This window comes from Gadus chalcogrammus, chromosome 14, assembly GCF_026213295.1.
Source record: "Gadus chalcogrammus isolate NIFS_2021 chromosome 14, NIFS_Gcha_1.0, whole genome shotgun sequence".
Classification (NCBI taxonomy): domain Eukaryota; kingdom Metazoa; phylum Chordata; class Actinopteri; order Gadiformes; family Gadidae; genus Gadus; species Gadus chalcogrammus.
Window position 1 is genome coordinate 14,780,675 of NC_079425.1, and position 16,130 is coordinate 14,796,804.

Here is a 16,130-nt window from a genome sequence, read left to right on the forward strand (position 1 = left end):
AGCAAGATTCCTCTTTGTGGCCAATAAAATGTATGCATCTGAAATGATAAGCAGCGTTCTTCATGTCATATTCTCTGGCCTTAATACTTTAGGCAGCCCTGCTGAGCTTTGCCAGCTGTGCGTGGGTGATGTCATCACCACATTAGGCGGAGCCAAGGTGGAGCAGCTGAGCTCCAGCCAATGGGAGAGCACTATGACGTCAGCCCTGCAGTCCGGTAGCCTCACCATGGACGTCAGTCGCTATAGCAACCAGGGTAAGGCCATGGACGGGTCACACAAGGCTCATGTGAACGGATATCTATTATGTTTATGATTCATCCATTGGCGTAGCCCCAACAGATCAGTATATAACATGTATGGGTCAGATAATCGATTCCAAATGCTGCGGATCGCCGATTCACTCAACATTTAGTAGTAACTAATCTTCTACCTTTCTAGTTTCCACCTTTCAAAAATCAAAACGCTGTATGCTCCACTAGGGCGCAGCTAATCTGCGCTTCCAAGCTAGGAGCCCGGAACTTCGTGTTTATAAATACACAATTTAAAAAGTAGTAAAGTTATGTTTTATTTTTTGATTTTTTTTTTTTTAAGCAAAACAGCACTATTGTGGAACTGAAATTACATTAATTATCAAGTTCTCATTTAGGTGAATCATTTATACCAGGAGTCGGCAACCCTAGGCACGCGTTCCACCACTGGCACGGGGCAGCATAATCATTGCCACACTTGAAAAAAATAAAACTTTTATTTTTTATTTTTTAAAAAATTCACAGCACAATGCGGCAGCATAATCATTACTACCGATTTTTTTTTTGCCCTCTATTCTGTTTTAGTCATTTCCCCCCAGTGCAAATATGTTTAAATTAGTTACAGAAAGCAGTGTTCTGAAATGGGATCAATTAATAGTTTTTAAACCTATGTTGTGAGTAACGGAGAAGAAAATATTTAAAATATTGTTGCAAGTGGCCTGTATGTATTGCCTTCATGGTATTGCAAAGCTGTACATGTCTTAAAGATATGGATGTGGATGGTTCCAACATTCTCATATATTGTCGTTTTTTACATTTCTCACATTGCAAATATGTTTTTGAATGAGTTTCTGAAAATGGTGTTTTAAGATGGGACATCTGTAATTATAATTTGTAAGCACCATGTTGCAAATATAACAATCAAAAAAACATTTAAATGTTGCATGATTGTGGACTTTTGGTCGCTGTGGCATAATTCAGCTTAATTTTTTATATATTGTTGCTTAAGGTACACTCGCACGAGAAAAATGTCAAACTGGAACTGCATGTTGAAAAGGTTGCTGACCCCTGATTTATACTAAATGGCATTCTGTATCCCTAAATCCAAAAAATATATGCGTGACTCGAGTGACTCGAACTGAAATGCACAGAATTCAAATTCGCACACTGAAAGTATGGTTAATGTATCGGAGGCGGTTAATGCTTGAAATAAGGGTCTCAAGCCTTCTGTTAAGGCATTTAGCAGACGCTTTTGTCCAATGAATCTTTTACGTTATTGAGCATTTTTGGGTTGGGACTTGCACAACCTGGCCCGCACCATTGCGATCCTGTAGGATTAGCATATTTGAAGTCACATCAGTGAGCTGATCTGGTGAATTTTGGGGTTGACGAGGTGGCGGTTGCTGGTTCGTTTGTCCTGCTGAGGTTCTCCTTACTTGACAAGAACAGAACTAGGGCTGAACGATTTAGGAAAATAATTGCGGTATATGTTTTGGGGACCAATATTGGGATTTATTATGCAAAAAGTTTTACAAATGTTTTACTCCTTCACATTCTAAAGTATGGCCAACACAACATTGGATACAGTCAACATATAAACTGCTCTTTCCTGTAGGCCAGTCCAAAGTGTTGAGATGAAATTAATTTATACTATTACATATTTATTCATCTATTGAATTGTAAAAGAAAAATAAATACGAAACTTGCTGATCTCAAGTCAGTAACTGCAACAAATCACGTAAACTGAAGTGCAGAAATATAAACAAATCTGTGGCTCTACCACTCAACCTCAACAAACCAAAGTGTAGTGTGGGAAGTTGCTTACTTCATCTACTGCTCCACCGTAGAGTTGTGCGTGTACATGTGAACCACGTGTCCCAGTTTTTCTGATTCCGACCTTCTGTATGGTTACATTGTGTAACATTAAGACAAACACTTTATTTTTCTTAATCATTCAGCCCGAGCCCTAACGCTTCGAAACATTTCTCTAAATGTGTAGGTTAGCTGAGAAGGGTTGGCTGAGAAGGCTATGAGGTAGGAATTTCGGACCACGTAAATCATTTCTCTATAAACTAGGCAGGAATAAATAGTAATCCGAATTTATAACAATAAGGGTCATATAGACTCCCAGATGGGAGTTCTCCCTGCGTCCCTCCAAGAGGTCCGCAAACTGAAGTCTGATGCATTGGCGAAAGCATGGACCTCTTATACAGTTTTGTCAGGATACTGAGGGCAGCTGTGCCCCCCCAATAAAACTAAAGAATTGGTTAACAAGATGGAAATCTATCGATTGATCCTCAGGATGGCATAAAGGGGGTCGCGGCCGTGCCCCATCAGTTGGAACCCTGGCCTGACCCCTTAGGGTCGGCTGTTTTCTAGAAGAAAAGTGTAATGCTTCATGCATGTATAGCACATATTATTTTTTATAAGCAGTATAGTCTAGCTTTTATAAGCAGTATAGTCTAGCTTGATGGTTCCCCTTTAAGCATTTAGTTCCTTTATTAAACCATTTTTACCCAGTTACTACCCAGGGTTGGGCAGGTACCAGTGGGTCGGCCAATTGTTTGTGACGGCTGTATGTTGCCAAAAGACTGTAGCAGCGCCAGTGTAGCTGGGACTAAGAAGACCCTAAATCTGTGCTGATCTTCCCATGTTCATAGGCTGTCCTGAAAACCACCTCCACAAAGACATCATGACCCTGCCCACTGGCCCTGACCTACATGCCCAGGTGAGAGGGCAGCTGGGCAACGTCTTTCAGATTCACTCCACCAACTTTATTGAGCCTGAATTGTAACCATCACAGGGGCTCAATTCAGGATGGGATTATAATATTGGAAATAAAATGAGTAAACATAAACCAAATAGTATATAGTATTGGTTTATATGTTTAAAAACCAATTATATAACCAATAGTATATATAATGACAATGTTCTCCTTCTCACCTCAGGGGTTGGGCATCCAAACCAGGAACGGAGAATTTGAGGGGACACGAAAGACCGCCAGTAGCAAAGGTAACTGCCGGTAGATGGGTTGACAATGGGATCCTAGATCAGTTTCCCATTGAGCTGGTTATTTAAATGACATCATGTTGCTGAGCTCTCCCCTAAACTCAACCCCCTCCTGTTTGTGTAGAACTTGAACGAATTGTACTGAGAAATAAGAGGCGGAGAGCGGAGTTTTTTGATGTGAAAGGTAAAAAGCCTGCGAAGGGCTCTTTGCAGCTTGTTGGCTTAAGCTCTCTGCAGCTTCGAAGGCTTTTACTAAACACCACATTTCTTGCTTGGGGAAAAAATCTGCAAATCTACAGTTTTGAAGTTGAATTGCAAAGTCTGTTGTAAGCAATATTTTTCTGCTTGCTGGAAGAAAAAAGGATGAGTTATATTGGGTGTCAATTACAGCCATAACAAATATGCTAGTTGGGGAGGAAGTAATAAGAGAACCAAAATAAGTGGGATTTCATTTAAATAACGTAGGCAGGCATCATGTTAATTACATGACGCCTCCCTACGTTCCTAGAGTTGGGGAAGGGAGTGCAGTTTCACATTTTGGGCTGGGAATGGGTCACGATGGCAGAACCATACTGTAGTATCACCTGCTTAATACATTGCCTCCCCTCCGTCAGGATCTGCTGGCTACAGCTCCTGGGTTTATCTCTGTGGTAAAGTTTTTTAGTTTTTGTATATTTTCGTTTGTGTGCTGTTGTCGTGGTGTTGAATAATTTAACGCCAGCACAGCTCAGCCACTGTTCTACGCAGCCTAACAAAGCCCTCTGCATGGGATGTTTGCTGTGATCTTGTGTAATTTTACAACGATGATAAAAGCTTGTTTCACTCCACACTTCTGTGCATTGCTTTGCTGCATGGTCTTTGTTTGCTGTGAAGATGTGAAATATTGGCGTCCATTTTGTGCTAATCATCATTGTCGTAACACTGATCTGTTTGTTCCCACTTTTTAAGGAGGTACTGAATCAGCCATATCTGACGTAAGTAACAAACTCAAGGTGTTTTTTTTTTTTTGAATTTCAATGAATGGTATTTGTTGTAAAAAGGTTTTCAGAGAAAGCCTTTACAAATGGTGTGACTTTCTTAACCATTTCCAATTAACCAATAATGGAGGTTTAAACATGAAGTAAATTGCCATGATTGTAGAGTACCATTGATTGGATATTTGAATTATGTTCTTGAGCCGCTTTAATACATCTAACAATAGCTGGTGTGTGTGTGTGTGTGTGTGTGTGTGTGTGTGTGTGTGTGTGTGTGTGTGTGTGTGTGTGTGTGTGTGTGTGTGTGTGTGTGTGTGTGTGTGTGTGTGTGTGTGTGTGTGTGTGTGTGTGTGTGTGTGTGTGTGTGTGTGTGTTTTCTCTCTACTTGCACTATCCAAATACTTTGGTCAAACCCAGAGAAATCCGTAAGCCAGTGTTCCTAACTTTAAAAAGATTATCCATCAAAGAGAACAACGACATCTGTGATCGATGGGGTGTCCCATATTTTGGCAATTGTTTTAAAATGGGTCCAATCATATTTTGTTTTAGAGCAGCATGCAACACATATTTCTCTGTCTCTCACTGATATGGTCTGAATAACGCCTACACCCACACTAGAGCTCCATTGGCAATCCAGTTCTTGACCTACTTTTCACTGTTGTAGAGTTAGTTGGATACACTGCTAAACAGCGATTTTACTTAATTGGGAACACTTTGAAACGTGAGATGCCTCAGATTTATTCACATTTCAGTTATATTTTTGTTTAGGGCAGAGTAATTTGTAATTTGTCTATTGTTTTGAATGAGCTACTCCTAGCGGGAGGAATTTTATACCTTGCTAGGAAACCATATGGATCTAACACCTGGCACATCTAGTGTGCATTTTAATTAAACTGGGACTAAATCTTTGAAATGTATTTTCAAGTCAACTGGCAATACCAGTAACCTAATACCTAAATGTGAGGCTTAACAACCCTTTTGTTATTCCACATGCCATATATAATCAGTAATAATGTTAAAGGTTTTCCTATAATTTCTATTGCTGCTAGCTCTGTCTGTGCTCATTTGTTTGTTGACAGATTCCCTTTAGATTTTTTGAGGTTGGTGAAATTATTGTATGTTATGACTGTTCAAAGACTGATTTGTCTTTGTAAAACTGCCAAATCAATCTCATGATCAAGACGTGTGTGTGTGTGTGTGTGTGTGTGTGTGTGTGTGTGTGTGTGTGTGTGTGTGTGTGTGTGTGTGTGTGTGTGTGTGTGTGTGTGTGTGTGTGTGTGTGTGTGTGTGTGTGTGGTGTCCATACTTTATGCGTGTCCAGCTTCAAGTTCCGTCTCTGAAACCGTCTTCCTCAAACTGGTCCTGGGACCACGAAGAAGAACGCAAACGTCAGGAGCGCTGGCAGGAGGAGCAGGAGCGCCACCTACAGGTCAGAGAGGGGCACTGCAGGTGCACAGATACCACTCAGTTTCATAGTTTTAATATGACTAGAATTCGTTTTCTTTTAATGTAGTCATTAACAGAAGTCACTTCTATTGATGTTTGTAATTATTTCCGTGCCGTCTTGTTGACACGGGTGCGTTTCTTTTGTGTGTCTTGTTTTCGGGGGCGTTCTATTTTGAATGTTTTGTTGTTGACAAGGTTGTGTTTCAATTGGGTGTATTGTTCCAATGGTGCGTTTGTCTTGACGAGGCTGTGTGTTTGGAGTCCTGTTGACGGGGGGGATGTGTGTTTTGCCTCAGGAGCGCTACCAGCAGGACCAGAAGCGGATGCAGGCCGAATGGCAGAGCGCTCAGGAGGGGACGGGAGAGGAGCCGAGGGGGACAGACGTCTGCATACTACTAACATAATACCTGTGCCAATGTTAACCAGAACACTTTAACAGAGATGGCGGTGCTCAGTTCACCCACATTCATCATTACGTTAACATGTGTTTCACAGGAGAGGCCGGTCTGGCTGGATGATCCTGGTGTTGTCATACCCACCAGCCTAACCAGACCTGTCGTCCAAAGACAAGCTCCTCACTGGGAGGCTGATGGTTCAGTCAGACACCAGAACAAGGGGACGGGATCTGCCGGTGTCCAGTACTCGGACCCTGCTCTTGTCGGACCCCCGACCCCAACAGACCTGGCTGGCTTTAGGCCCCTTGGTACAGAGGCCGGGTCGAAGCCTCGCAGTCTAGAAGCGGAGAAGGATAAGGGGGCTGAGCCTGACTTGTAAATACAGTTATTTTTTATTCTTTCTGCATCACTCTCGCTCTGTGTGAACACGGAGCACGTGGCGCTCAGACCTGACCCAACGATTTCAGGAGTGCCATGGGTGCTATGATCAAATATTAATTCCTTTAGAGAGCGATGTTTGCTGCTGCATGTTTATTTGCCTGATTTCTCATTAATTTTTTCTATTGCACGAAAACCTAAACTGTGGCTTCTGACCTGTTTAATTAATTTTAGGTTGACTCGTCAAAGTCTGATCACATGTACAGCATTGTTAGTTCAACCTTGGCAGTTTATTATCCTTTTACTTCTGTGTTGTTTCTATACTTTCCGGGTGGGAAAAATAACTTCTGTGCATGTGTTGCTGCTTCTTTGGGCTGCTCTTGTTCTGATCTGCTTCTCCTCGGTTCCTCTGGATCTGTTTTGCTTCCTGTGGTTCTCCTCTGGTTCTCCTGCTTGGTTCTGCTGTTGAGCTTCAGGCCGACGGGTTCTGGTGGATTTACCCAGCTCTATTCAGCGTACCGGTACGTCTCCATTAGCTCGGTAGCAATGAGTGGCATCATTGATGAGCCAGATGTCCGAACTGCATTTTCAACTTGAAAGCACATTTCCCAGCAGCAGAACAGCATACACTGAAAATCTGCTCGATGCTTACAAAATCTTGTTGCCTACTCTCAGCTTGTTGATCAATCTGGGAACAGGTTAAAAATGGTTCTGTAATACCATTAAGTAATTTACTTAATGGTAAATGTTGTGTTTTGCTTTTTTTAAAGCGGGATGTCAAAGTCCACCCCGACGCTGGCTTCTGACCACAGGCAGACCAAAGGTCAGTGGTCTCGCCTCATCACTGCGATCGTTCATCACGCTGTTGAGTCGAGGACGTAACCCCTCCCCCTGGCCGTGTGATTGACAGGCCCCGGGGAGCAGAAGAAGGGGAAGGTGGCGACTGCGTCAAAGGAGGAGCAGAACAGGCAGCAGATCCTTGAAGAGATGAAGAAGAGGACTCAGCTGCTGACCGACAACAGCTGGATCCGCCAGCGCAGGGCCAGCTCCCTCAAAGAGCCCCTCTACACTGGTGGAACCCTCAGGAGGTGGGGTTCTGCTCCGTCAGGGGTAGTTATCTGGTCCCATCGGGAGGTGGGGTTCTGGTCGCATCGGGAGGTGGGGTCCTGGTCCCATCGGGAATTGGGGTCCTGGTCCCATCGGGAGGTGGGGTCCTGGTCCCATCGGGAGGTGGGGTTGTGGTCTGTCAGGTATAGTGTTGGGGTCCCATCGGGGGGTGGTGTTGTGGTCTGTCAGGGATAGTGTTGGGGTCCCATCGGGAGGTGGGGTTGTGGTCTGTCTGGTATAGTGTTGGGGTCCCATCGGGAGGTGGGGTTGTGGTTCCACCAGGAGTTAGTGTTGTAGTCTCTCTAGATGTAGGGCTCTAGTCCCTCTTAGGGTTGAACCTGCTAGTTGATAGGGGGGGATGCACACCGGTAGGCTGCGGACATCGGTGATTAATCACAGAACCGTTGGACCAGGAGTCAAATATCTGAACTATTAGATGAAGTAACCCGTTATTGAGAGAGGCAGTCAGAACGCCTCTACCTGTCCTCCCTTCCAGATACGAGTCTCTGGACAGCCTCCACACTGCCCCTCCCTCGGAGCCCCCCTGTGAGCTGTCGGGCCCCAGGTCTCTCTCTGGCTCCTCTGGGCGGAGTGTCTACCCCCGGTACACCACCTGCCCGACTCCACCTGACCAGCTCCCCAGCTGCCCCGTCGCCTTGTCCCAGCGCTCATTCCCTGACACCTCATGTATCCCTGGAAAAGCTGCTGGGTAATTTTGCGTGCGAGTATGTTCAGTGGCAGGGTCCATATTACCCCCATCTTGCCTCCCTCTATTGGCTTCCAGTGCGATTTAGGATGGATTACAAAAATTATATTTTAGAGCCCTACACTGTATATATCTCAATCATGCATTCTCTCTAACTCCTGCTCCAGCTTAAAGTCAAAAGGCGATCGTGCTTTTATCCTGCTGGCTAAGTTTCTATGGAAAGTCGCCCTCAATTAGATGACAGAATCTGTTGATTTAGTTAATACAAATGTTCTTTGTATGTTTTAACTGATATTTAGGTGTTTGTTTTTGCATTATTTGCATGTTATACAGGCTGGTTATTTAACAAATTTGTATCTTTATTCCCATTTTGATTATTTGTCTGTTTTTTTTAAATTACTAAAGCTTTACTAACTATCTTCAAGTAATGAAACACAATTTGAAGCATTTTTCATGAAAGTTCACTTTGTGTACGTGTGCGTGTCCTCTTAGTGATTGTGCTGTGCCGAGCTTCTCGGAGGAGAGGGATCAGAAGTTCAGAGCAGAGACCACAAGTCTTTCTGCGAGTGTTGCTACATCCAGCTCAAGTGAGTATTGTTTGCCACTCTGGAATAGTTTCAGCCCTGTGGAACGCTAACAAATCCTATCATAAATTCTTACAGTTTCCAGCAATTGACCAGGTCATGTGACCAGAGAAGTCTGTGTCAGATTGAGAAAAAAGGGGCCATTTTGTCGAGGAAGTGACGCGACAAAATGTTGGATGAACTTTCACGTGAACCCCACCCACTAGCGCCCTGGCCCGTGTGTTGTATGATTTTACATTTTGAAATATTCGTTAATCTTTCACTCGGCCAAAAGTTGCTAATTAAGTGTACTGTATGAAATAAAATAGGATAATGAGTGTTTTTAAATCTTCGGTTTTTGGTTGTATCTGTCCACTATCGTTTTGTTTTCCCCCATCAGCAAGTAATTTTACTAATGCTATGGTGAGGGTCATGTCAATTACATAACTTCAAGCACTTTCTATCTTCACTTTCATCTTGCTAAGTGCACTTTGCAGATCATTTGGTGATATGGGTCCAGCAGTCATAAAATAATGAAATGTTTAACCAGGTAAATGTGACTGAAATGTTTGGAAATAAAAGATGTATCCCACAAATATATCCGTTATTTTATCACACCACTAGATGGCAGTATTGACCCACTGGTTTAGTTTTAAGTGGGCGTTCTTCTAACCAAAACAATGGATCATCGAACAGTTCATAATGACCGCTGGAAGAAAAACTTGTAGTTAAAATACACCTTATGTTAATTTCATTAGATCGTTGGACTTTGTCGAATGGTCATTGGAGAAGATTTTTATGAATAAATTCTCTATGTGCAGTATTGGGCAGCACCAATTTATTAGGTTGTAGACAAACTCTTAACTGTGCTCTGAGAACTTCAACTGAGTTGTCCACTCTGGCTGTGCAACTGTGTCGCAGCATAGCTTAGCTGGCTGTTTATTGTGCGTCCGAATGGTTTTGGGAGTGAATATTAAGATTCTAGTAAGCAAAGGTACGGGATGGACAGCATTTTTATATGCGCTTTATGTGTAATGTATCGGTTATAGGCTGTGATTTTATGAACAATTTTGAAGTCACTTGATCTGCATTGACTTCAGTATGTCCAGGTAGTTTTAAGCTACGAACTTGTTGAAATGTTACACTACTAAGACATAAATTGCACATAATAGAACTTGGTTAGTATCACATGTACGTTATTGAAATAGAAACGCAAGCAAACTGTTGCAGAGAGCTATGGAGTAAATAAGCTATTTTCTATCAAATACCAGATTGTCAAATGTCTTTGGATACTGATTCCACCAAACAGTGATACTATAACGGTCTCAATCCTCTATCTGTTGAGACATCTGTCACTCTTCCTTCCTCTTATATCCTGTCAATGCTACAAAGGGATTTTAGACATTCCTGTATCGCTTTAAATGTAGGCCTATCTCAAATAATTTCTTGGCTTATTTTGTAGATGAATAACATTTTCTGAATGCTACTGGTTGTAGTTTGGTCCTATGAATGTTAATAAGGCACAATCCCAGTTTTTGTATCGCAACATATTTATCTCATAGTAATGCAAGGTCAGTAAAGAGAAGGTTGTGTGTCGTAAGAATTTTTAAGGAAGTGTCACTGCTGAACAGAAGGAAGAGACACGCTTGTCACCCCGACCTTTGCTTAAACTTAAAACAGGAACCAGAGAGCGACGAATGATATCCCTAAAACATGACTACTGTGTATACATAATGAAACTCATGCTTATTTTTAATATCAATAGACCAGTGTCAATACTCAAGCAAAGCCCTTTTCAGGCTGATATGAGAGATGTCTTTGACATAAGGCTGAACATTATCTCATGGAGAAAAAGCCTGTGATCTGTGGGTTGCTCTCCATAAAGCTTATATACAAAGTTAAACTAGTTCTGTTTACCTAATGGTGCGGGTATGAATGTTCCTTGAGATATGATGTTACATGGAGTGGGTCATAGTGTTTCTGTGTTGTCCTGAAGTCTGGCAGAACTCACGCCACTTTGGTTCAAACTAGAGGGATTATTTTATCGTCTTTGTTAGAACACAGTAGATGGTTATATTCTGTTCTTTAGTCGAAACAGAAGGGAAAATTGTATCTTCTTTAGTAGAAAACAGTAGATATTCTGTTTTTACTCCAGTCATAGTGACAAGAACCCCCTCCCCTGTTTTCAAATGTAACCTTTAACCCTGACCTTGAACTAGATCTCAAAGTCCCCAGGCATTAGGAAGGCCTGATGTGAAAATGTTAAGTGTTCTGCCTCCCAGCACTCTTGGCAGCGACAGAGAGGTTTGAGAACTCGGTGGCCTGACCTCTGGGTCTGTTGAGGGCAGCAGTCTTCCTAGAAGAACCCATTGGAGATATTGTCAAGTGTTTTCTATGTTATGTTCAGTTGTGTAGGTTGCCTCGGTGGCTCTGCTGTGACCTACTTGAAGAACACTAGTTGAACTAGCTGAAGGTCAGCCAGATAGGTCAAGCGAAGACGGAGCGAGAAAAGTGTATTTTGTATTTTAAGCTTGACATTTGGTTTGTGGGAGTGGTGTTTATAGTACACCACTTCACAATTTAGCCTAAGGGTAAACATTGCATGTTTACAAGAGTCGCAGAAAGTAAGAATTCACCACAAAGTATAAATCGATCTAACAATCTAAAAGGAGATAATAACAATTGCAACCCTGCATGTGACATTTAAGCTTAATTTAACATAATTTAAATGAGTGAAACTATGTTGTTTCACGTAAATAATCATACTTGTTTTAAACCAGGTAAGTGTTCACTAAAGGCAAAACATAATTTAGAAAATGTGATTAATAAATAAGTTATTAAGAAATATAAATTACGTAATTGGCAGGGAACCAGAAGACTAGATATGATAATAGTTAGCTATAATGTGTTGTGGTATAGAAGAGATCTCCATTATGCAATTCAGAAGGGAATTTCATGACTGTATTTCTACAGTGGCCAGTGTACATGGTGTGGATTTGCAAGCTTTGCAGACATTATTTTACAGTTTACAACTGCTGACCGAGTTCTTGTCACTGTTACGCACTAACAGATCCCCGCCTCTAACAACATGATTGGTTGAAACAGGAAGCAAAGAAAAATTAAATGCCATATTCACCAAGATTCCCAGCAAAACTGCTATAAAAAAAAAAAATTCAATCTAAATTCTTATTTCTGAGACTTACATTAAAATAGATTGGACTTGGACCCCCAGCTCCTGATTATTCTAATCAGACACTACGTGTTGAGGCCCAAATAGTTCTGCAATGGCAGTAACACTTTAAAATAAAACGAGAAGGCCATGCTGCTGCCATAAAACTAGGCAAAACTATGCTCTGTTATTGTGGTTACAATGTGTTAGCCAGTAATGTGACACAATCACAAGAACATCTGCTTCCCAGGAAGTTAATGTGGTTAGAATTTAATTTAGATTTCCAAGTGTTTGGAGGGGGCTAAATGGCAGCACTGTGGCCTAGCCTACTGTGGGAACTAACCGTTTCTGAATGCTAAGTCTTTCTCCTTATTCTCATTTCTGACACTTTGAAGATTTTGCACATCGAGCCATTAGATTTTCTATGACACAGCATCTGTTGTGTTGAGAGCCCTTACAGTCTTTTTGACAGTGGTGTCCCTATACAGATTAGAACACTCCATAGACAATGGAGACTTAGTGTTTTTACGAAAGGAAGTAAGGCAGATAACATTTCTCATTAAACAGACTGGATGGGCTTCTAGCAGGGAAGCATATGGAGTGTGATTGTTCATGGTTTTCTGTTTTTACTTGTTTAGCCTGTCTCTTCGTTTTGACCTTCTCTGACTCTCCCTCTTTGTCTATCTGACTTTATATCTATCTTATATCTGTCTGTCTATCCATCTCATTCAGTCTGTTGGTCTGTATAGTTTATGCCTACAAAGAATATTGACAAATTATTAATGAATGTTATATTTGAGATATTAATCAAATTGCAATCTTGTCATATATTTCAGAATAAATTATTATATTGAACTTCATCAATTCGCTGATTATGAACAACTTATTTGTACCTTTTCAGCCTGGGTTAAGGAGTAGCAAACCATAGACAGCAATGCAAGCTCCCTGCTGAGGATGCTTGACCTCGGTGTCAACTTCAGCACAATTTGACAAAGCATTCATTTCAATCTTCTCGAACACTATTTTTACATCAACGGTTCTGCTCTTCTCTGGTTAAATAGTTTCTCACAAATATAACAGTTTGTTCTTTGTGAAGACTCGCATCAAAACACTGCAACCTAAGCTTTTAATCTACTCCGGGGGTCGGTCCTTTGCAGGGGCGTTTCTAGGTTTCATAAACATCCGGGGTTTAGCCCAGAGGGGAAAGGAAAACTAGTGCTGTCAAGCGATTAAAATATTTAATGTCATAGTTAACTCACGATTAATCGCAAAAAAAATTCTATGCTAAGTATCCCTTGATTTCTTTGTCCAATATTTTTTTCTCTTTTTAATGCTTGTATCAACATGGAGAAGAGCATCGGCTTGCCTTGTGCAAATGTTTTTTATTGATAACAACATTGGCATATTCTGATCAAAACAGGACGATCCAAAAAAAAAGCCTATAGTGCAATTAAACGATGAACATACAAACATACTGCCTTGAACAAAACAGTCAGGCTACTGCTTCTTTGTTTTGAGCCAAAGAAAAAAAAAAAAAAAATTGCGTTAATCGCGCGATAAAAGAATTAACTCCGTTAAAATTGGTTTGCGTTAACGCCGTTAACTGACAGCACTAAGGAAAACGGCTAAAACGATTGTATGCTTTATTGTGCATGCAAATATTTTCATAATGCCTTACCTAAATAAACAAAATACGCAGTTTATTATAGCTTTAAACAGCTACCTGACTGCTGTGCTGATTATCCCCAAACATCTAAAGTTCCATTTAAGTTATTTCAGAGTAAAATTAGTACAAGTGAGACAAATTGTCTGTTTACCGTTCTCAATTAATGCGCTAGCTGGCTTATCGTCTCTAAAATTAGTAACCATAGCAACGGGACCGCAGTCAAAGCCGTTTACAATTTATTGCAACACCGCAACAAAGTAACTGAGTGATTTCAACATTTCTTTTAATTTATTTGGAGAATAGGACAACTTCGATGACTGAAAGTTGTAGCTATGGTCCGTCCTAATTACTGGGGGAGTGAACAACGTTTCAACGGGCGTGTAATGGTGGTTCCGGGTATTAGTCAGACCCTCAGGCGTAACCAGGGAAACAAAACAAAGCTGAGCGGACTATAATACCTCCCGCTACCTCCCGTTCTAAAGTCGTAGCTATGGTCCGTCCTAATTACTGGAGGAGTGAACAATGTTTCCGTTGCATGAGAACCCAACGGGCGTGTAATGGTGGTTCCGGGTATTAGTCAGACCCTCAGGCGTAACCAGGGAAACAAAGTTATGTTTTGTGGAAAACTTTATATTTGGATTGTAAAACGCATGAAAATATAAATTAATGGTCTTAATTTGGTCACTGTTGGTAAGTGACCATGGTAGAAGCGGGATAATGCCCCTTCGAGGTGTCCATTATCAGGAATTAATGGACGACGTGGAGGCGTGAACGGTTGCCTCCGCGAAGTCCATTAATCTTTAAAAGAAATTAAAGGGTTCTCCCGAAAACCTTGGAGCTTCTGTGCAGGGAGACATAGGGGCAGCTCCTGTAGAGTCAAACAAAGAACCAGATGATACAAAATGATTGTTAAAACAATTTAGAACCTCAGTTCTATGGTAGAATGGGACCGAGTCTTTTAGAACAAATGTCGGAAGAGCCTGAGGACTTTTACTTACAGATATAGATTTAATTACTTTCCAAAATTTCTGTGGATTATTAAGGTTCAGTTGTGACAGATAAGTAATATTCAGATTTAGCCTTTTTGATAAGGGAAGTGCATTTTTTCCTTAGTTCCCTGAAAATAGACCAGTCAGAGGCAAAATCACTTTTTCTGGCTTTGGCCCATGCCACATTACGTTGATGGATGGTATCTGACAACTCTGGGGAAAACCAGGGATTAACTCGTCCCTTAACCCTGAATTTCCCGATGGGGGCATGTTTATTTACAATTTTCACAAAGTGTTCCTTAAAGAATGTCCAAGCTAACTCCACATCCGGCAAAAGACCTATGTGCCCCCAATTTACCGAAGACAAATCATGATGAACAGCCTGTTCACTAAATATTTTTAAATTCCTCTTGAAAATAATGCGTGGTTTACGTTTTTTTTTTTTTGTGTCCCTGCAAGTAGCAACAACACAATGATCACTCAAATCATTACAGAAAACTCCCAAGGATAAGAATTTATGAGGAACATTTATTAGAATTAAATCAATCAAAGTGGACTTTTCAGAATTTTTAAGATTTGGCCTCTTAGGTAGGTGGACCAGCTGGATAAGATTAATAGTCAAAGAAAGATTTAAATTCATCCAAAACTGCATTTAGCCAATCCCAATTCAGATCTCCAGCCATTAAAAGCTCAATATAATTTAATTTGGACAAAAGATCCTGCAATGACGATAATGCCTCCTTTGTGGCAGATGGAGGCCTATAGCACCCGACAACATAGAGAGGGACTTTGCTATTTCCACCTTCAATGCCAAAAATTCAAATTGCTTACAGATAGACTCAGACAGAACAATTGAAGCATCAAATCTTGATTTAACGAAAATGGCTACACCACCACCTTTCTTGGGCCTATCAGTACGATAAACATTGTATCCGAGTATGCTAATGTCTTCATTTGTAATTGATTTTGTCAGCGAAGTTTCTGAGATGACCACAATGTCTGCATCTGTTGATCTAACCCACATTCTGATCATGTCCATCTTTGGTACTAAGCTGCGCACATTAAGATGAATATATTTGAGACCAGACATTAATTTAAAATCAGCGGGAGTCTGGATACATTGCAATTCGGGACCAGGGTTTGATTGCACATCTCCAGACAGAAGTAAGAGTAGTACAATCATCACTCCTCACATTCGTCTCACATAACATTTTGATGCAGTTTTTTCATGTGTTAAAGCCAGGCAATGCTTTTCCTTAAGGGAAAGAGTAAGATTATATAAAGTAAAAAAACTTAGAAGTTTAGGTAAGTCCCTAGGTGGGTCCGACCACAGGTTTGAGGCCCAAACCAAATCAGACTGTGGTTGCTGAAACTCAGTGGCGGCTGGTGGTCAACATTTTTGGTGAAGTAAACCCCGCCGACCGACGCACCGAAACGAGCGCATACCTAACCCCCCACCCCTGGGTAACATAACTGGAAA

The 16,130-nt window shown here is 41.2% G+C and overlaps 1 protein-coding gene across 6 annotated transcripts in view; it reads left to right on the forward strand.

Annotated features, from left to right (window-relative positions):
* LOC130403182 (LIM domain only protein 7-like) overlaps positions 1-16,130 on the forward strand; it is a 46,484-nt gene extending 30,354 nt beyond the window's left edge. For 2 of the 6 annotated variants that reach the window (XM_056607382.1, XM_056607385.1), the window contains 14 exons: positions 93-254; positions 2,909-2,976; positions 3,197-3,260; positions 3,382-3,441; positions 4,206-4,231; positions 5,553-5,660; positions 5,974-6,060; positions 6,173-6,447; positions 6,921-6,971; positions 7,221-7,273; positions 7,361-7,538; positions 8,054-8,266; positions 8,756-8,850; positions 8,926-16,130. In XM_056607382.1, coding sequence (XP_056463357.1) covers positions 93-254; positions 2,909-2,976; positions 3,197-3,260; positions 3,382-3,441; positions 4,206-4,231; positions 5,553-5,660; positions 5,974-6,060; positions 6,173-6,447; positions 6,921-6,971; positions 7,221-7,273; positions 7,361-7,538; positions 8,054-8,266; positions 8,756-8,850; positions 8,926-8,939 — 1,454 coding nt within the window. In that variant the 3' untranslated portion in view covers positions 8,940-16,130. The remainder of the gene's footprint in view (positions 1-92; positions 255-2,908; positions 2,977-3,196; positions 3,261-3,381; positions 3,442-4,205; positions 4,232-5,552; positions 5,661-5,973; positions 6,061-6,172; positions 6,448-6,920; positions 6,972-7,220; positions 7,274-7,360; positions 7,539-8,053; positions 8,267-8,755; positions 8,851-8,925) is intronic. The other 4 variants (XM_056607386.1, XM_056607387.1, XM_056607383.1 and 1 more) reach the window with 3 other exon arrangements.